We start from the raw sequence: 21,392 nt of genomic DNA on the forward strand, positions 1-21,392 counted from the left end.
CTACGGAAGGAGATCCTGGCCCGCGTCGGTTTGTCCCAACTTGCGGCAGCCCAACTGTTCCACGCCTGGGAGTATAATAGCCGGTTGCCAGCCCGCGCCCAGGCTGCTGAACTTTCCCGCCTCTCCCAGCACTGGTTATTATCTGGAGATCCTAGCGCCGCTCAAGTGGCCGAGCGGGTGATGGTGGACCGTTTTCTCCGGGCCCTTCCCCGCTCTCTTCGGCAGAGGCCGGCATGCGGAACCCGCAAACCATCGGGGATCTAGTGGAAGCCATCGAGCTGGCAGAAACGACACAGCGACGGGAGGCTGGGGAGCGAGCGCCGCCTTTTCCCCGGAGGGCATTCCAGGAGCGACGCGCGCCGGAGGGCACCCAATGCTCAGTCGGCAGGCCCGCGGTTCCCGGCGCTCAGGATGAGCCAATGCCCACAGATCCCCCGCGTTCGCCTGGCCGAACCTGGCTGGCAGGTTTCGTTGTCCACCAGGAGCTGCCGCCAGAAGCCCCGCAGGCGAGAGTGAAGATCAACGGGCGAACATACCAGGCCTTGCTAGACTCCGGTAGTGCGGTGAGCTTAGTCCAGCCAACAGTGTTACCCCCGAGGACGGGCACTAAGGCCCAGATTCCCATTACCTGCGTGCACGGAGACACCCACCACGTTCCAGCCCGACAGATCTCCATCATGGCTAGCCCGGGCACCTGGCCCGTAGAGGTGGGGGTCGTTAAAGACCTACCCGTGCCCGTCCTCCTCGGCCGGGACTGGCCGGGGTTCGACCAACTGCTCACCGCCGTTACACAGCCCGACGGCGACGACCTGCCCTGATGACAACCGATAGCGCCAGAGATGGTGAGTCCCCCTCCCAGTCCACTAACCTCTTCTATGAAGTGTTTCAACAGGCCAGGAGAGGGGGAACGTTCGCAAAGGAGCAGCTCGGGGACGATCGGGGACGAAAACACTGCTGGGCCAAAGTGAGGGTGGTTGAAGGCAAAGAAACGCAACCGCCACCGCACCCGACCCCTCACTTTGTGGTCCAGAATGGCCTGCTGTACTGCGTTGCCCAGCGAAGGGGGGAGGAAGTACGACTCTTGGTGGCGCCTCGTTCTAAGACGGAGTCGATAATGGAGCTGGCCCACTCCCATCCGATGGCTGGTCACCTGGGGGCACAGAATACATCCAACGGATAAGGGACCGTTTTCACTGGCCCGGTCTGGAGGCGGACGTGAAACGGTTTTGCCAGGCGTGCCCCGTGTGCCAGCGGACGGCGCCACGGGCCCCTCCCCCCTCGCCATTGATTCCGCTGCCCATAATCGAGGTGCCCTTCGAGCGGATAGGGATGGATCTGGTGGGACCGCTGCCTAAGTCTGCCCGGGGCCACGAGCACATCCTGGTCATCGTGGATTATTCGACCCGCTACCCTGAAGCCATCCCCCTTCGGAAAGCCACCTCGAAGGCGATTGCCCAGGAACTCTTGCTGCTTTGTAGTCGGGTCGGCATCCCCAAAGAGGTCCTGACCGACCAGGGCACCCCCTTCATGTCCCGGATGATGGCCAACCTTTGCCGCCTCCTCAAAGTGAAACAGCTGCGCACTACAGTGTACCATCCGCAGAACGATGGGCTGGTCGAAAGATTCAACCAGATGTTGAAGCAGATGCTCCGTCGCGTGGCTGCTGACGATCGCCGTGATTGGGACCAAATGCTTCCGTATGTCCTTTTCGGCATACGAGAAGTTCCCCAGGCCTCCACCGGTTTCACTCCCTTTGAGCTCCTGTTTGGCCGTCAGCCCCGTGGCCTGCTCGACGTTGCCAAAGAGGCCTGGGAGCAGCAGCCCGCAGCCCATCGGTCCACCATTGAGCACGTCCGGGACATGAGGGAGAAGATTGACAGAGTGATGCCCCTCGTCAAAGAGCACCTCGTCAAGGCCCAAGAAGCCCAAAAACGTCGCTATGATCGGGCGGCCCAACCACGGGAGTTCCAGCCGGGAGACCACGTGCTTGTCCTAGTCCCGACCTCCGCCTGCAAGTTCCTCGCCCAGTGGCAAGGTCCGTACACCATCACCGAGCGAGTGGGGCCGGTTACCTACCGCGTGCACCAACCTGGAAGGAGGAAAGAAGCCCAACTATACCACATCAATCTCCTGAAACGTTGGATCGGGACTAGGACCCAACTCTCGGCGTTGGCGGCCACAAGTCCCGTGGTTGTGGATATCAGCTCCCACCTCTCGGCCGCCCAGAAGACGGAGCTTCAACATCTGGTCGGTCAGTTCTCGGATGTGTTCTCCCCACTCCCCGGGCGGACCAACGTCCTCGAGCATGACGTGCGCACGCCACCTGGGATCGTCGTCAGGCAGCGTCCCTACCGGATCCCGGAGGCTCGGCGACACGCCATTGAGGAGGAGGTACAGGAGATGGTGAAGTTAGGAGTAATTGAGCCCTCCCGCAGCCCTTGGTCCAGCCCTATCGTAATAGTCCCAAAACCAGATGGCACCCTCCGTCGGCTCAACGAGGTCTCAGAGTTCGATGGCTACCCCATGCCACGAGTCGATGAACTCCTGGATCGTCTGGGGAGAGCCCGGTTTATCTCCACTCTGGACCTCACAAAGGGATATTGGCAGGTACCCTTGTCGCAGCAAGCCAAGCCAAAAACTGCCTTTTCCACTCCATCTGGGCACTGGCAGTACCGGGTTCTCCCCTTCGGGCTTCACAGGGCTCCCGCGACGTTCCAAAGGATGATGGATATCCTGCTGAGGCCCCACCAGGAATATGCGGCCGCCTACCTGGACGACGTCGTGGTTCATTCGGAGACCTGGGAAGATGCCAACGCTGATGGACTCTCGCGCCTGTGGACAGCTTTCGTAGGTCTGTCAAGGGTTACCCCTACCTCATTCCCCGTCTTCCCCCCTTCTCGCAGGACCAGGACGTCGCTTAGGGGGGAGGGGAGTGTGAGGAGTGTCCCGAGCACCTATCAGTGTCGCCCTGGAAACGGAGGAGGAACACCTGCCCGCAATCATCACGGGCCGATCGGTCACAGCGAGCAACGACTCCCAACGAAACGCTTGTGTCCCCTCTTTGTCTGCCCAACAGATAGCAGCTAGAGACCGGTCGGCCCATCACCTCCAGCACCACGCCGTCGCACGGCAAGCACCCACGGCCCAAGGGACGGAACACGCTGCACTGTTTTGGAGCACCGGACCCGTTAGCACCCACACTCTCATTTTCTTGTTTAATAAACACCCCCTCCGGGGCATTTATTGCACCTTCACCTGTCGTGTGATTCTTCAGCCCGCTACAATACTTTAAAATATAATTTATTCCTGTGAGTTTTCAGCATCATTACTCCAGCCTTCAGCATTGCATGATCCTTCAGAAATCATTCTAATACGCTGATTTATAATCAATGTTTTTGGTACCTATGTTACTTTTTCCAGGACTTTTTGATGAATATTAAATTAAAAAGAACGTAATTTAATCAAAATAGAAATTTTGTGGTACAATGCACACTACTATTCAAAAGTTTGGGGTCAGTAAATTTTTTCTATCTTTTTTTTTTTTAAGAAATTAATACTTTTATTATGCAAGGATGTGTTAAATGGATAAAAATTTATATAAATTTGTAAGTCTTTATTCATAAAAGAATCAAAGAAAAAGCTATCACAGGTTCCAAAAAATATTAAGCATCACAACAGTTTCAACACTGATAATAAATAAGCATATGAATGATTTTTGAAGGATCATGTAACATTGAAGACTGGAGTAATGGCTGATGAAAATTCAACGCTGCGTCACAGACATAAATTATATTTTAAAGTATATTAAAATAAGAAACCAATATTAGAAATTCCAATAATTTCACAATATTACTGTTTTTTTCTGTATTTTTGATCAAATAAATACAGCATTGATGAGCATTAAAACATCAAAAATCATACTGATCCCAAACATTTGAACAGCAGTGTATATCAGTGTCCACAACAAAGCACGAGTAAATTCTGCTTATGTTAAGCGCACTGCTTTAAATGCTTGAGCTCTTTTAAGCAGGATTGATTCTGATTCATCTCAATGCTTTTACTGTTCATCATTTTGGGAAAACAAATGTGTTGTGAAAGTGATTCCAAGCAATAATATTGTTACTCTGTGCCATTATCACAATATTTGTAGTGTGGACTGATATTCTTTTACATTCAGAATGATTTTTACGACTATATCATTATAGTTATTATCTATGGTGTGAATGGACCTTTAGTCTTCAGTCATTGCAACTGCATGGAAAACAATAACCAGCTCAATTTACAAAATATCTTCATTTGTGTTCTACAGAAGAAAGAAGGTGATATGTTTGGAACAACATGATGGGGAGTACATTTTAAATCTAAATGAATGAATCAATGAATATGGAACAATGTAGTGCACTGATCCAAGTACATTTCACCCCCCACCCCTGCTCTAGTACTACGACCACAAAAGAGTTTCACGAAGACAACGGGCATCACGTACTCGAGGTGTGTGTGATGTTGTGTAATCTGTGGTATTCTGATAGCAATCAAACCAAAGGAGCGGCCCTCTCAGACAAGAGTTCAGGCCCCTACATGTCCGTGCCCACACCACAAGCACTTGCGTGTGTGATATATGCCTTTTAACTCTTTGTACCGGGACTCCACCTACACAAGCGAAACTAAGGTGACAGAGTTAGGCGAGGCACTAGAAAGCACATACGTCTCTACAGATGACCTCCGACCTGATACAACAAGACAAGGGATCTGACAAGCATGCACAACAAAACTGTTTGGTCCTACTCAATGGCTCCACAATGCTGGGGTGAATATCTCAAAATAACATGTCCAGATCTCACAGTTAAATAAATATGATATGCAAAATAAAAAAGCAAAAGGTAGATAAAGAGTGTGGGAAAGTATATCACAAGGTCAAATATCAAGGTCATTTCTCACACTCTTTTTCCATCTTTGCTTTGGAAATTGGAACCATGAAGACAGCATAAAATAGTCTGTAATACTACTTTCTACAATGTACAACATTTTATGCATTTTCCAAAGCCATACATTGTAAAAAAATATATTTTTCTAAGTTGTAAATATATTGAGTGTTTTAAAAGAAAATACAGTTTGTTAATTCAACATTGTTTAATTCAATATTACTGTTTAATTGTAATTGTTTGTGAAATTTACTAGCAGTTTTTAAGTGAAAATAGTGAGAAAACACACACAGAGACATTATTTCATGGGAATTTAACATTAAATTCACATTACTGTGATGCTTTTTCCTGTAATATTTAAAATTAAATTTGTTTATACAAATGTTCATTTTGATTTATTATTACCAGTAAAAAAAAATGAAGAAAATGTTTAAATAATCTTTCACTTTAAATATTGCATAATTGCTCTCTCTCTCTCTCTCTATATATATATATATATATATATATATATATATAGTCAAATTTTTAATTGTCAATTACCCATATATATATTGCATATATTGTATAGTAAATATATGCATTTCTTTTTCATTTGGGGGTGAAATATGACCTAGATATGTTCTTGAGAGGTTTTGTGAGATTTACCCAGTCACATTAATCAAAACCCAAGGCTTACGTGGTCTATACAGTCCTGAAGTGTACTGGCTAGGTAGGAACAGGTCTATGCATGAAAATGCATATGGATTAAGGCTAGAGGTATTTCAGTCAACCTCTCATTTAGAGCTCTGAAAACCCCGTAACCATGCTTCCATTGTGTCATATACAAGAATCACTTAACTTTTGTCATGATTGGGGAGAAACAAATGATGCATCAGGGTCTCGTCGACAACGTCGCAATCCTTTGGAACACCTAGACTGGCGCCATGGTTTTGATCAAATCAAAAGGTTTCAAATCTGATGCTGATCTATTTTTAAAATCGATGTACTACTTGGGCTTGCTCTTGTTGGGAAAACAAATATTTGAGTGCTTGCTGTCGTCTTCTGCTGGGCAATTTGAGGCGAACTAATGATACTCAGAAACATTCAAAGCTCTGTGGGCAACAGAACACATCGAATAAAAATAAAAGCAATGACATCGGACACGTCAACTTACTTTTGCAGCTTCTCATATTCCCGCTCAAAGTCCCTTTCAACCTGTGGAGAAATGAACGAGACATGTAAAGAGATATGAGAAGAATGGATAGAAAGTCTCTTTAAAGAAGTGTGTGGGCAAACTGCTCTAGTTTTCTACAAGCTCTCTTGGGTGTGTAATCATAAAAACAGGATCTACAGGACTGAAGAACCGAAGAGCGAGTCAAAAAACCTAAAGCCAATAGAGGAAAAAAGCGAGCTGGATATCAGTTTGGGACGTTTTAGCTATTAGGCGAGATCTTTGAAGAACGCCAATGAGATCAAATGGAAAAAAAAAAGGATTAAGAAAACAGAACAAGCAGAATCTTTAATTTGGAAATCAGCAGTTGCAGGAGGTCCTGTAATTATTGCAGTGGCCTTCTGTTGCCACATTAGCTTGCGTCCATGCCACCCTACCGCTGTGTGTAGGGGGTTAATGATGCCATAATTGCAGCAGTAGGGGTTCCTGTCCTGTGGTTCGGTGGGCAAAGTCTGTAAATAAACAATATTTGGGAAGGCAGGCAGTCGGTATCCCGTTTAGAGCCGTGTCTCCAGCCTGTAGCCTGCCCACTCATGGGTGACCATGGAAGTGTGGTGTAACAGGAAAGGAGGCGAGTAAAGAAACGAGGTGATGGGGGAAAATAATTCTTTTTTAAAATGATGTTGATTGACCTCCCCAAAACGAGGAAGAGATCAGGACACCCACTCACGGACACACAAGTGTACGGTGTCCACAACAGAGAGGCGCTTATGAACTCACAGTTGATCTATTCAAACAATGACTCAATCACAGACCACAGCACTGGAGTCAAATGGACTAGAAAACTAGACATTTGCTGGAGAGAATGTGAGTGGCGTGTGCCTGAGAAAACTCCTCGTGCCCATGCTAGAGGGTTTGTACAAACATTGTAGATGTTTGCATACAGAATCAACTCAAAAGATCACATCCTCAAGTCTCCATGAACGTATACTCTCTAGTATAGCAAGTATGTAAATGCTGTACAACAGTAAAAATCCCATTCATTTTCTCCATAGCGGAATTGATTTTTAACAATACACTTTCAACCTTTAAAAGACAGACCTACTGTGAGCTACGGGGTTGTTAATCGATGGTATATGATTTTGTTGAAGCCATCAGCCATATCATTTCAACTTGAAATAATTGTGTTTAACAGCAGATTTCCAGGTGGAAAAACTACATTTCCCATGATCCCATAATCAACATTTTTAGGTCACACTTTATTTTGAGGTCCAATTTCCGCCATTAACTATGACTTTTGCCTCAGTAAACTCCTAATTTGATACTTATTAAAAGTTAGTAAGGTAGTTGTTAAGTTTAGGTATTGGGTAGGGTTAGGGATGTAAAATATTGTCATGCAGAATATTTGCTTTACAAGTACTAACAAACAGCCAATATGTTAATAATAGGCATGCTAATAAGCAACTACTTAATAGTGAGAATGGGTCCCTATACTAGTTTTTTATTTCTACATAATTTGTATTTTGATTGTGTCTTTTGCATTGCTTCAAGGGATTATAGCTCTTTCCATCATTAAAGGCATTAAGCACACAGTCTTATGCCTTTGTCTTTTTGTCCAATTTTTCAAAAATGTTTTTGCTTCAAATCCAAGTTTGTAATTGCGATTCACCTTTTAGCTGGCTGACTTGCTTACACACTTTTTTTTAATCAAAACTGGAAAACACACTCAAATATGCAGTTATATCATTAAATCAATCTTTTAAAAAAAAGTTTGTTTTTAAATTTATTTTAAATAATTTTTTAATTTTAGTAAATATGGTGTAAAATTGCATTAATATTATTTTATCAATGCTATGCATGTGTTATATTAAAAAAAAACGGTGTTATATCATATCTATCGGCTTTATACCAGCAAGATATTAGCATCATTAAAAATGTTTTAGTCTGGTTTGAAAACAATCATTATTTTTGCAATTGCATTTTGTGGCACAGAATTCACACGAATGAGTAAAAATGGAAAAAGTAAGAGAAAAGTCCTGTGGATTTCTTACCGTTTTCGAAACAATCTGTTTCCTTGGTTGTCCAATTTTGAAAGGAATCCTAGAAAAAAAGAAATGCATAATTATAAGGTGGATCACATTTAGACACAAAGAAATTAATTTTATTTATAATATTAAGTACAATTATAATATTCAATTTTACTCAGTCCATTTTTATTTTCCAAAGGAGCCTGAATGCTTCATTTTAAGGTCATAGTATTTCATAGAGAGTTTTGAGGTTCACAATGAAAACCCCAGCAGCTAATCAAATCATCTCATATGGGCCACATAAATCCATCTCAGAAGCTATCAAAGGCGGATGTGCATAATTAGAAGTGGCTGTCGCCGCTGCCACAAGTCTTCCTGTGGTCTGCCGGGGGGAGATCACTACATGTGCACATCTTACACACATGCACTTTCCTGTGGTCTGCTACTGCATGCGGGCATTCGTTCAGAGCCCTGCAGATTCAGGTCTTCACAGGATGCAGTCTCACATGCACAAGTGTGTAACACACGGCAGCAAATCAATACCAACCACAGGTCACCTTCAGGAATGAACCCGAATAATGAGTTCACAGTCCTCCACGGATCGTAAGAGTGTTTGTACTCAGGAATAGCTCCAGTTCGGTAGTGATTCCACTATATATCACGACCAAACGGTTCTGAATTTCTGTTTATTAAAGCATATTACTTGTAGTTCAATAAATAAGTCAAGAACCACAACACAAGAGAACTAACCGTTTTAGTTCTAGACTGATTATTGTTGACATTTCAAAGATTTAGCTCATAAGCAGTGATTACAAGTAAAGTGTAATCAGATTACTTAAGTAAATAGTAAAATAAAGCATTACATTTTAATTTACAAAATAATATCCGAGTTACTTTTTCAAATAAGTAATGCCAGTTAAGGCCAAAGTATGCTTCTTTTTTATGCACAGCCTTAAAGAATGGTTTCCACGATGAATCTCACAAAAATCCTTTGCTTCCAGTATTTATTATTATTATTGGTTATATTTGAACAGATTTTCATAGTGTAAAGGTGCAACCACATTGCTTAGCAAATTTTCGTGGGTGAAATCCAGTCAGTTCAGGAATCCACACAATTGAGAATTTCGCATAACGTTGAAAGATTTAACCCTGCAGATTTCGTAATGGGTACACATTGGTCACACAAAACCTCCAACAGCTTGGTTTGAAAATAACTTCTATGTGAGCCGTGCTTCATCGATACGCTTACTGACAGTAGACCAAGGACAATTTTTCCTCACAAAATTTTGCATGACTACATCTTATATTTTGGGCTTTCAGAAATCATTTGGACAGGAAGTGTCGGATAAGCCTAGAAATGAGTTCAGATCTAATAAAGTCAATCTTTTCACAAAGTCTGACAATCAATTTTCACTTTTTAGCAGACCTCAACAGATCCTAACACTTATATCCTAACGCCCTCTGGGTGTGAAGGTATGCTAACTTTGGACTGGTTTTCTTCCAATTCAACAAATGCAAAAAAAGACTGATACGCCTACAGATCGTCCTTCAGTTAGGTCACAACGGTTGGTTTTGTCTCCTGATAACATCTCATTCAAAGTTCAACTCGTTTAATTTGATACTTTGTGCCATTCTGTCTCACCTTTTCTAACCTATTTGTTTTATGTTGCTGTTAACTGTCGAGTTTAAAGAGAGGAATGTGACAAAATAATGCTGTTTGGAATTGAAGAACTTCATTCTGGTGAATTGACTTCAGACGTTGAATAGTAAACAATCTCTCAAAACCAGGAGACTAGTTCACTTCAAAACTTCTAACGAAACTAACGTTTCATTTCAAATCACACCAAAGGCCTCAAGCTAATGTAGCAGAGTCATGGTGCTTCAACTATTGAAACATACCATGCTGTTCACATGGATGATCAGGTTCAAGTCCAGCCTACAACATGAACAAATCTCCATCTTCTTCCAAGACAACTTCTTATCCCATCTTTTACCATTGTTCTAATAAAGAAACAAAAATGGGGCTTTACAATCACACTCTTTCACCAGACACTTACTGCACATTTTGATAGTAACAACAGCGATATGTTTGAGAAAGTACCAAGATAGGTTGAGTAATCATCAAAATAACCATTTTTTAAATAAATGCTGTTCCTTTGAAGTCTTTGAGCTGTTTTCAACATAAGAAATGTTCTTTGAGAAGCAAATATTAGGATGATTTCTGAAGGATAATGTAAGTTTTTTATAAGTATTTAGAAGTTTAGGTTTCTAAGTATTAATCAAGGTAGAATGATATTTCATAATTTTCATTTACATGAACCATACATAAATAATTTACCTACATATATTTTTACAAAGCCATTTTAATATGAAAAAAGGAGGGATTTCCCTGATCATTTATGAGTGATGCAATCAAATCATGTCAAAGTTTTGAATCAATTAATAATCACAATATTGATTAATTCACAGCATGAATATCACAACATGAATATACTGGGAATATTCAATAAATCACCCAGCCCTAAACCTTGTATTATCCACAGCCTGTCAGACCAATGGCGACCATAAACAAATAATATTGGTCAATGCTGATTCGATCACATAACTGTGCATTCCTAATTGTGTCGTTTAAAAAAAAAAAAAAAACACAGGATTGACACACCATTGAAACCGTTTCTTTAGGCAGGCCTTCCAGTCAAACTTGTTAATGTACTAAAGCCGTGGCACAATGGCATCACGTTCCCATCTCCTGTTCTCACAACTTCCTTTAAGTGAAGAGTAGCAATTAACCGTTCGGCCCCCTTCATCTCTGTCTCATGCGTTGTTTAGTAATTACACCTGAGACAGGCTGAGGTAGACCTGAAGAGAGAAAACAACTACTTGTTACCACGGGTGCCACTGCAGGCACCTGTCTCACGCACACATCTACACACACTATTATTGATGTGACAGAAGTATGGCTGCAGATGATTGATGGACAGCTGGGGATGACAGGAACGCGGCGATGCCGGCTGCGTCAAAGCAAAGGTGTGTGAGCTAATGATACGGAAAGAGAGGTGTGTGAGGGAGCGTGTGTGTGTGTGAGAACTTGGTATAGAGGACAGAAATGAAAATGGAACAGTTGTATGTTGTATGTATGTATGCGTGTGTGTGTGTGTGTGTGTGTGTGTGTGTGTGTGTGTGTGTGTATATATATATATATATATATATATATATATATATATACACACACACACACACACACACACAAACTGAACTACTGAAATGCGAGCAAAACAAAATATTTGAATTAAATAAAATATTAAATCACATTTTAAAGAGAAGACACAACCCTGCTCCAAAGAACACAAAGTTCACCTTTTGTCATGCTGCTATTATGACTAAATCATCATGGAAAACTACAAGTCATCACCCACAGAACTTCCTGAAGTCCTACCGCTGACTCACCCCAAAAACAGTTTACTACTGCCAAAATTACATAAGCAGTCATCACTCAGAGCTCGGCAAGCAAAAAAAAAAGAGAAAGTAGACTGAAGTCAATTGTTTCATCTGTGTGATGACGTAGTGAGTTGCAACATCAAGTGATCTGTTGTTTCTCCTTTCATGTCGACAGAAAGGTGAGTTTATCTTCGTAAGCAGGTCACACGTCAGTAAGGATTGCTCAACTAGATCTTCTATATGATTTGACAGAGGAAATCCACTTAACACTCAGAGAACATGGATTTTCCATATGAAAAAAGGGCAATATTTCTCATTTTCATACTAAATAACAAACTGATAAATAAAAATTTATAATAAAAATATATAGAAACACACATATATATATATATATATATATATATATATATATATATATATATATATATAACTAATAAGTGTCAACAAAAAGTGCAACAATATTAACAAAAAGAATATCAGTAAACACACACACATATGTATAAAATTCTGGTAAAAACATTTTCACAAACAAATCAATATGTTTATTTAGGTACAATAAAAACAATAGGTTTGGGGCGCGTTAATGCAAATTACCAACATTGAGTACTCGTTTATTTAGAATACCACAAAAAAAACTCACTAACATTAGAGTTAAAAAACAAGGTTAAAAACAAATGAGGAGGAAATGTTCTGTAGAAATTCTTCCAGCACAATAAATGCAATCCACACAATTATTTATGAATAAGACCGAATGAGTTTTTAAATTAAAAACCCTTCATTTCTATCACTTATTTACACCCACTATCAATAACATTTATTTTGCATAAAGAAAAAGATGAGTGATTAACTCATTCGTATGGCATAATGTGCCATAAAAATATAGCTTGGAAAATGAAAGCACTTTGCAAAATTCCTTCATTAATATTAAAACAGACTTGTTGACAGCCCTTCTAATGCCACAACTCACATAAAGCAAAACATATAGTTAAAAACTACTTGCATGTCCGTTTCACAGAAAGTTATTATTTGACTTCAGAAGATTGGGAATATAGCACGAGTCATCTAAACTTATTTTATAGGTTTTTTAACGGTGCATTTTTTGGAGTTTGACAGCATCTGTCATCATTCATTTTCATTGTATGGAAAAAGAGAAGTACAAATGTGCTGATAAACGTCTTTTGTGTTCCACCAAAGTCAGTCATATGAGCCGGAAAAACAGGGGGAATATATATAATGACAATTTTCACTTGGTGCTGAACTATCCCTTCACAATCCACTAATCAAGATTAGCATATTAACACCAGAGCTGTAGGATATAGTTTAAGCAGCCTGCTATAGTCAGGATGTCAAGGTTCTGACAGGAAGGAAGAAATTCAGTGGGATGATTTTGTACTGTGGGAATCTGCAGCGAAAGTTCTTCGCATACAAGGCCATTTTTACATGCACCCTTATTTAAGCAAGCGGTCAGGCCATAAGATCCCGATCCCATGCTCTTGAAGAGGTCACGTGAAAAGAAAGAAGGAAAAAGCTGGAATTACACCTTTTTGAAGGTATAATATTAACAGACTTATTATTGTTAACGGATTTAAGAGCATTCCTGGACCGTAAACTGCTCAGTTATGTAAAAGCAAACAGGCACTTGTCAAAATGTGTCCTAAATTAATAAATAAAATAGTTTATAAATATTATAAAATATTTTCAATTATGCCCTTCTATATATGCTTTTAGCATGAAACGTTCAAGTAATCTGACATCAGATTTATTTAAAGAATTATGGGAAAATACCAGGGGTTTATTGCAGGAACTTCCTGTCTGCGGTCCAGTGAGAGAGAATAAGAAATATTATTTATGGAGATATTGTTCACAACAGTACCCTGTGTGGCATCAGTTCATTTTGGTTTGCAAATTTGTGCATGATATCATTACAGGGACGCTGCTGCTTCTGCTGCTAAATACTGAGTTTATTATGTCAACCAATGGCGCCTTTTGGACATCAAAACAAGACGTAATGAGCGGTAATTAACCTTCCATTTGAATCTGTTAATTACAGTGTTGACCATCCAAACTCAGTGTAGAAACCATGGATATCAGCTGCTGTCTGAAGAGATAGCTGTCACATGATGGCCACTGTCAGAGTATTTTTGGCAAGGTTTTGAAAATTTAGAAACTGTAATTAAAACTGTGCAGCTCAATGCAAGTTAAAACATACTCTCCAACACTGTCCTACTCACATTGAAATACAGCTATGAGGTGAAAGAAATGGCAAACAGAACATATTTGATGCCTAATATACAGCTATGTGGAGCAGAATTCTGGACCATTGAGTTTTCACTGTGGGCGGGACTTCCCAACCTGACAAAGCAAAAAATGTGTGTGCAACACAGTAGCGGCTGGTCAGGAAACTCAAGATTAAGATGGAAGGGTGACGCAATTTATGGTGTCATGTCTGGTTATATTAACATTCATTTCGAGCCAAAACAGAGAACGAACAAGACAAACCTCTGTCACAACAAGTAAAACAGCCTGCAAGACATGCAGCTACTTCAGAGCTCAGTTATGAACTGAAGGAAAGTTACAAATCAACAAATGCACAACCTTAGAAAACTCATTTTAAGTTACAGGTCGTACTGGACTAAACGTCTCCTTGTGGGGGCTGAATATAGTTTTAAGTCAGTTGTTTCTATCTTTTGCTGTAGTGTGGTAGTAGGAAATATCAGTTTACATTTCCAAACATTCATTGTAATAATGCAGTGAGATTTTTGTTTGCACAAGGAGTCTGACACAGAGAGATCTTATCTGATTATCATCCGGTCTATCTGAATGACTGGAAGAAACAGAACAAACTGAGACAGACTAAACCCACCAGAACTGTAGCAACATCTCCAAGATGCTTCAAGAAATGTTTTATATCCAAATCCCAGATTCATAATTTCATCTGAAAAAGGAAGTCGTAGTCATTCATGCTCAAGGCCTGACCTATTGGCCAAATGATTTGACCTTTAGTATTAAAATATAGCATTATGTTACTGGTATTTCTGCAGAGATACTGAAGAAGACTCAATGATTCCTATTGCTTTCATGTCGACTTAAACAAAATCCTCTCCATTCACAGATACCCCGATTAATGAAAAGTGCCCTGTTCTGAAATCCAAGGCTTTACGCTATCAGCATGATCACAGGCGCGCTAGTGACAGACGCACGAACAAAGCTTCGTTCAGACTTGCAGCAAAAATTACGGCGAGAACAGGCAAACTTCACTCACGCTACACAGCAGCCCGAGCGGAGAAGCCAGCTAATGGATGCTCTATCTGTTGAGATGGCAGTTTTACGCCGGGATCTTATCTACAAGGAGTACAGAGACTCGGTTGACGGCAATTGTTGTCACAGCGACCCCAGTGTCAGAGCGACCGCGTCACTCTATCTAGCAAGAGGCCCTGCATGAATGCAGCGGGTCAGCCTGGCTCATAAAGGATCCTTTCACCACCGGCTCATTCGGGCCTTCACCCCAACACTAAGCGTACTGGAGTGGAAGCATCCTCTGCCGGCCGCTGACCTTTCAGTAGGGCCTTGTGACGAAGTCAGTTTCCGAAGTCGAACCTCTGACAATGCAAATGGTAGAATGTTTAATATGTCAAAAGGAAAAGCCATAAAAGCAGTCCCCCTCTCTGCTTTGGATCGGACAAAGAATGACGTTTTGACATTCAGTGATGTAAAAAACGCTGAATCGTTTAGGCCAGAGAATTGTGACATTATCTAATTTTCGCATGTAGCAGATTGCTCAAGTGTGGTCACAAAGCCATGAGCCAAAACAAATGCATGTCTGTTCATAACTCAAACTCGGTTTGCAAGTTCATTCACATTATGTCAATCGTTCAGTCGGAAAACACTGACCTTAACAAGCCGAAGTCTGCTTTGCTGCAAGCAGTGCAATTAAGTTATGAATGCTTAAAGTTAGTCAGCATGCAATTGCCCGATTTATTTCTTGTATTCAGGGTTTCTGCAGGTTTTAAAAAGGTATATTTAAGACTTTCTAAGGAATAAAGTGAATGGAACACAATCCGTCAATAATATGATCTTTAAATGTAAATATCTTGTGTTTTCAAACTTTGAAGTGTTGCTTTACCTTCCATCGGATCTCCATTACTTTTTAATAAATTTTACAAAACAAAAACAACAACACACACACCCACACCCACACAAAAAAAGGTTTATAACTCTGCTTCACACCACTGCAGCGTTATGGACGTGGCATTCGCAGTCAAACCCTGAAATATAAATTCTCATAAATTGTATTCTTTACCAATATATTGAACCATCTCTTTATATTTTTCTAAACCCCTTAAAATAGAGTCCAGATATCAGAACAGTTTCAGTCTATAAACCTGTTTTATATTTTAAATGAGGGAAATACACATGCATTACGGACGTGACAAAAAAAGTTTCTGGGAGACGACATATTTTGTAGACTTTGTAATAAGATAATAATATTAACAATGAAGATTATATGACATTTAAAATAGTTTTGGCGATTTTTCCTTCAGTCCGCCTGTGCATTTCTGACCCAAACAGCAAAGCAGTCTAAATCTCCGCGATGTTCTTGTTAAATATGCAATTTCTGAAATATTACAATGAATTCATTTCTAAAATGTTATGATATGGAAAGCCTGAAACAGATCACAGCAGTATAGCCATACACAGGCTATCAGTCATCAGCAATGTGGTAAACATGCGTGCCAGTGTGCATATGATTTAATATGAAGCGTCCGTAACGCATTATTATTACAAATAATGGAGATCATAATGATCATAATTAGCATGGCCATAAGTTGGCTGTGTACAGAAAGTTTCAAGTTAATTGCATGAATAATTACTATATGAAATAAACTTAATCTTTAAACGTTACTGAAGCATCCTGACATCATAAATCTAGCCCTTATAAATCCACCGGGCTAGGACACCGGCAAAGGATAGAAGTATCACTTTTTATTGTTTTTTCTTTATATGTTTACTATTGAAATGTTGTATGCATTTGTCAATTTTATTTAATTTCTGTATTTTCTTAAATGTGTGTATAGAGTATTTACAGAGTGTTAACTTTTAGTTTTAGTTACTTTTTCTTATTTGTAAGTCGCTTTGGATAAAAGCGTCTGCTAAATGACAAAGTAAAGTAAATCCAAAAATCATCGCTGTTTAGACTAAGTGCGTGTATTTAGCTTTCAGACAGGCCTCCATCTTTCTACAAAATACTTACTGTTAACATAAATTTAAAAATGGGGAGATCTCATTTGAAAATACGAAATACAGTCCAATGAAAATGTATTTTTACTATAGGTTCACCCCTCATATGTGGTGGATGAACATAGCGATTTCCTTCAAGCTTTTATTAAAGCATGTTAATGCAGTAAAATACAGACCTAAACGCACAACTTAAACAGGGTTTTGTTCTCTTGGTAAAAACTTATCTTAAAAACTAAACTTTTAGGCTAAAAAAACTAACTTAATTCAAAAGGTAAACAACTTTTAATACTGCATTGACAGATAAACTCACTTTGTTCATTTTCTCAGAAAGCAAGAGACTTGTTGTGCATCTCAATGAACGTATTTTGAGTTAAGGATATTTGTTCTGGAAACCGAGATAAAAATGCTGGGACAACATTGACTTTTTTTGCAATGCATGCAACATTTAATGCTATAACTTTAGAAATGTAAGACTTTCTGGTCTGATTTAATACCTTTTTAGGCCTTGATTTGTAGAAGAGCATATTGAAGACCAGCAGAAACGAATCATCTATGCAAAGAGTACATTTATTTTTTGACCTTTTCAATCAAAATACCTTGATTTTCTCTCTGGTGACTGGGTTTAAGGAGACTAAAGGACTGGAGAAGCCAGTCATCCCATCATTTTGCCTCTTGTCTCTTTCTTACAACCCACTACAAGCTCACAGTCATATACCTCCATCCAATCAAAAACCATTGAGAACCAATTCCCCACTAGATGCCTTATATTTTTTTCTTTTCTGAAAATCTGCTTCACCCAGATATACAGAATAAAAGGTTTGTCACTACTTTAGATAGACTTTTATATGCATCAACGTAATTCTGAATGCTAGCTTTCAAATGTTACAGTACAGGCCACAACGATTACAATACAGCACTATGAATCGCATGATGAACATATAAGATCAGCCAAACTTAAAAACTGCAAATCATCACAAATACACTTTGTGCATTTGTTAAAGCACCATGGCAAATTATTATGTTATCTACAAACAAACCTGCCAAACCTTTGTAGTTTAATGGCAATGTCTTTCCCAAGTTCTCTTACATCTTGATGAAAGCAAAACAAACTGACAGGGCAAAACTACACAAGTCGACAGAGGTCCATTGTGTTCAACCTAAAACAAATGCTTACAAGACTCTAGTTTCCTGGAATCCAGTGAAAGACAGACTCAGAGACTGATGAAGGGAACTACACTATAAATAGGTTCTTCTATGGTCCTCAGCAGAGAACCCTCTTGTTATATAGTCATAGAGATTATTGAGCTGTACTGTATATAGTAAGTCTTTGGATTCAAAATTTGTGATGCTACATTATAGGCTCTTCAGATCAGTGTAGGCTACTAATTTATAAGAATACAGAATTAAAAAAGTTCTAAAATGTAATGTAAATAGACGGAAATGCACAATCTCTGCCAAATGCATTATAAATTATTCATACATTTAACGTTAGACGTACACATATCAGTGTGCCCACATTTAATAAATAATACTTTTTTTAGAATTAAAATAGCTTAAAATAAAAATCAACTAACCTTTATCTATTATATAAACATATATTAAAAGGGAATCATTGATACGGGTCTCCTGAGCTAACTTAGCTACTGAGACTAAGGAAAGAGCTATAGGCTAACAAGCGAAATAAAATTATATATACAGAAAACAGGACATTTAAAACATATGTGGAACTCTACACACCGTTTTTAAGTGTTTATGTAACGTTTGAACTCATTTGTAACCGCAAACAATGTTAAAATAGTGCTTCACTAGCCAGTCACCGGCGCTGTGTCAAAAGCTCGCTCGCTTCCTAGCTAGACAGCATTTCAGCTGTATTCGACCGCTCCACGTGCAGTCTAGGTAGGCAGCTCACTATGTTTTGAAACGCAGTCAGCGACACTTCGCGTCGTCCGAAAACAAACGCGTTATTATTATTTATTAACCCACATAAGCGTTGTCATACATACCAGCTCATCTTGTGCTTAAATTCAATCCAAATCAATCGAAATATAATCCCTTTCCTTCAAAACCATCGCCTTTTCGGTCTATAAGAGTGGGACAGCGAGCAGGAAGTAGAGAAGTTAAACTACGGCAAGCGGAGAGGTCAAACTACAGCCGCGCAACAGGTACCGCATTCACACACACTGAGATTAGAATGCGTTTATGAAGACTACGCAAACCAAAGTATTTATAATGATACAAGATTTCTTAGTTTCTCTTAATAGTTGATCTTCAGCATACTTTATTGTTCATTCTTTAAAGAAAACTTATAAGGGCTGTCGAATACATTCAATGGCCTTTACAATATGTTGCTCTTTCAACGAGTTAATTGAGTTCTCAGGTATGTTTAATTTAATTTAATTAACTTTATCCCATACTTCTCCTCAAATCTTTAGCAGAAGTATGAATAAACACAAATGAGACAATATGGATATGTGGCTTAGGTAACTTGAGTAGGCTTAGACCTACTTAAGATAATTAAATTTGATAAGAAATTAAATCTCTGATCTTTGTTAAAATCATTGTTGAAATCTCATTATCTCATATTATTTAAATATGTCAATGTTTTATAGCATAGGCCTATTCACATCAGGGACTATAAAGATAACCTCCCGGTTTCACAGACAAGGTTTAAGACTAGTCCCAGACTAAAATGTAAATCTGAGCTGTTTCACAGACAAGGTTTAAAACTAGTCCCAGACTAAAATGTAAATCTGAGCTGTTTCACAGACAAGGTTTAAGACTAGTCCCAGACTAAAATGTAAATCTGAGCTGTGTCACAGAGAAGGTTTAAGACTAGTCCCAGACTAAAATGTAAATCTGAGCTGTTTCACAGACAAGGTTTAAGACTAGTCCCAGACTAAAATGTAAATCTGAGCTGTTTCACAGACCAGGTTTAAGACTAGTCCCAGACTAAAATGTAAATCTGAGCTGTTTCACAGACAAGGTTTAAGACTAGTCCCAGACTAAAATGTAAATCTGAGCTGTTTCACAGACCAGGTTTAAGACTAGTCCCAGACTAAAATGTAAATCTGAGCTGTTTCACAGACAAGGTTTAAGACTAGTCCCAGACTAAAATGTAAATCTGAGCTGTGTCACAGAGAAGGTTTAAGACTAGTCCCAGACTAAAATGTAAATCTGAGCTGTGTCACAGAGAAGGTTTAAGACTAGTCCCAGACTAAAATGTAAATCTGAGCTGTTTCACAGACCAGGTTTAAGACTAGTCCCAGACTAAAATGTAAATCTGAGCTGTTTCACAGACAAGGTTTAAACCTAGTCCCAGACTAAAATGTAAATCTGAGCTGTTTCACAGACAAGGTTTAAAACTAGTCCCAGACTAAAATGTAAATCTGAGCTGTTTCACAGACAAGGTTTAAAACTAGTCCCAGACTAAAATGTAAATCTGAGCTGTTTCAACTGAAAGAAACTTGCACTGACTGATCTTTTAAGACATATCAGTGCCTCAAGATGCACACCAGTAACGTTTTTTGTAAGGCACGTTTGTAAAAATTACTTAAATGTCTTAATTGAACTAATCCTGGTTTAGGCTAAGCCCTCTCTATGAAACCGGGCCAACGAGTTTTAATAATCATTCAAATTCTGTGAGAGTCCACATGGCAACTATACTGATAATGACACAGATGAACAATATCATTGAAATCACTTTCAGAATTTTTTTTTTCTGCTGATGAACGATTAAAAAATTACAGCCAATCAGAATCTATGATGCTTTAAAAATGCTCAAGTATTTAAAGAAGCAGAGATATAACAGTCCATTGGTGTGGCCGCTGATATAGTTATCAATCTAGATATTTTATAATTACCGTTCTTGTGAATGTTAAATATTAAAAAGAAAAAAAAACGTTAGTTTTTTTTGAGAATAGATACGCAAGTCCACACCACAACTATAACGATAATGCATTTTATTTTTTTTCTCCAATTTTTAGAACAAATTTTATACATTGACACGATAGCCAAAAGTTATTTACTGGACTTTAAAGAACTTCAGCATTCAATGCAGCAGAGGACATAACAGTAGTACAAGCTTAAAGCGCTTTTGTCCCGTAGTTGCTCTGGGTGTCATCTTCCAAGGCAAATCTTAAAATGAAACATTTTTCATATAAAAGTTAACAGCAATTGACTAACCTGTGGTAATAAAGCTGATTTTGCTAAATATATTTTTATTCATACAACTTTTTTTTTTCAATTAACCCACCCACACCTTCAAATGTAGGTGATTTATTCCATCTTTTCCAGTTTGTTGACATATTTGTTTGTTTTGTATATGTGCAACACACAAAAAACACACAACGGATTCTGTTGTATTTTATTCAGGTGTGTATTCAAGTACGCATCAACTGGAAAACATTTAATTTACAACAAAAGTGAACATTTCCTCTTCACAAAAGGATAACATCAATTCATTTTGAGAACAATTAAGAGATTTTACCACTGGGCCTTACTATAAGGCAATGGAAGTAACAGGAGGTAAAAACGTATCAAAACATCCTTTCTTCTAGTGAGCTAAATCCCACGCTTGTGTCCCTCATACGGATAAACGTGACCACAAACAACTCTAAG

General features: G+C 39.4%; 1 protein-coding gene across 2 annotated transcripts in view; it reads right to left on the reverse strand.

Annotated features, from left to right (window-relative positions):
- The window catches only part of bin3 (bridging integrator 3), a 61,806-nt gene extending 42,871 nt beyond the window's left edge, over nucleotides 1–18,935 (reverse strand). The window contains exons 1-3 of one of the 2 annotated variants that reach the window (XM_079382513.1): nucleotides 18,779–18,935; nucleotides 8,124–8,172; nucleotides 6,076–6,116 (exon numbers count right to left, since the gene is read on the reverse strand). In XM_079382513.1, coding sequence (XP_079238639.1) covers nucleotides 6,076–6,116; nucleotides 8,124–8,172; nucleotides 18,779–18,786 — 98 coding nt within the window. In that variant the 5' untranslated portion in view covers nucleotides 18,787–18,935. The remainder of the gene's footprint in view (nucleotides 1–6,075; nucleotides 6,117–8,123; nucleotides 8,173–18,778) is intronic. The other variant, XM_079382514.1, reaches the window with a different exon arrangement.
- Between the last annotated feature and the right edge of the window lie 2,457 nt (nucleotides 18,936–21,392).

Source organism: Barbus barbus (assembly GCF_936440315.1).
Source record: "Barbus barbus genome assembly, chromosome: 28".
NCBI lineage: Eukaryota > Metazoa > Chordata > Actinopteri > Cypriniformes > Cyprinidae > Barbus > Barbus barbus.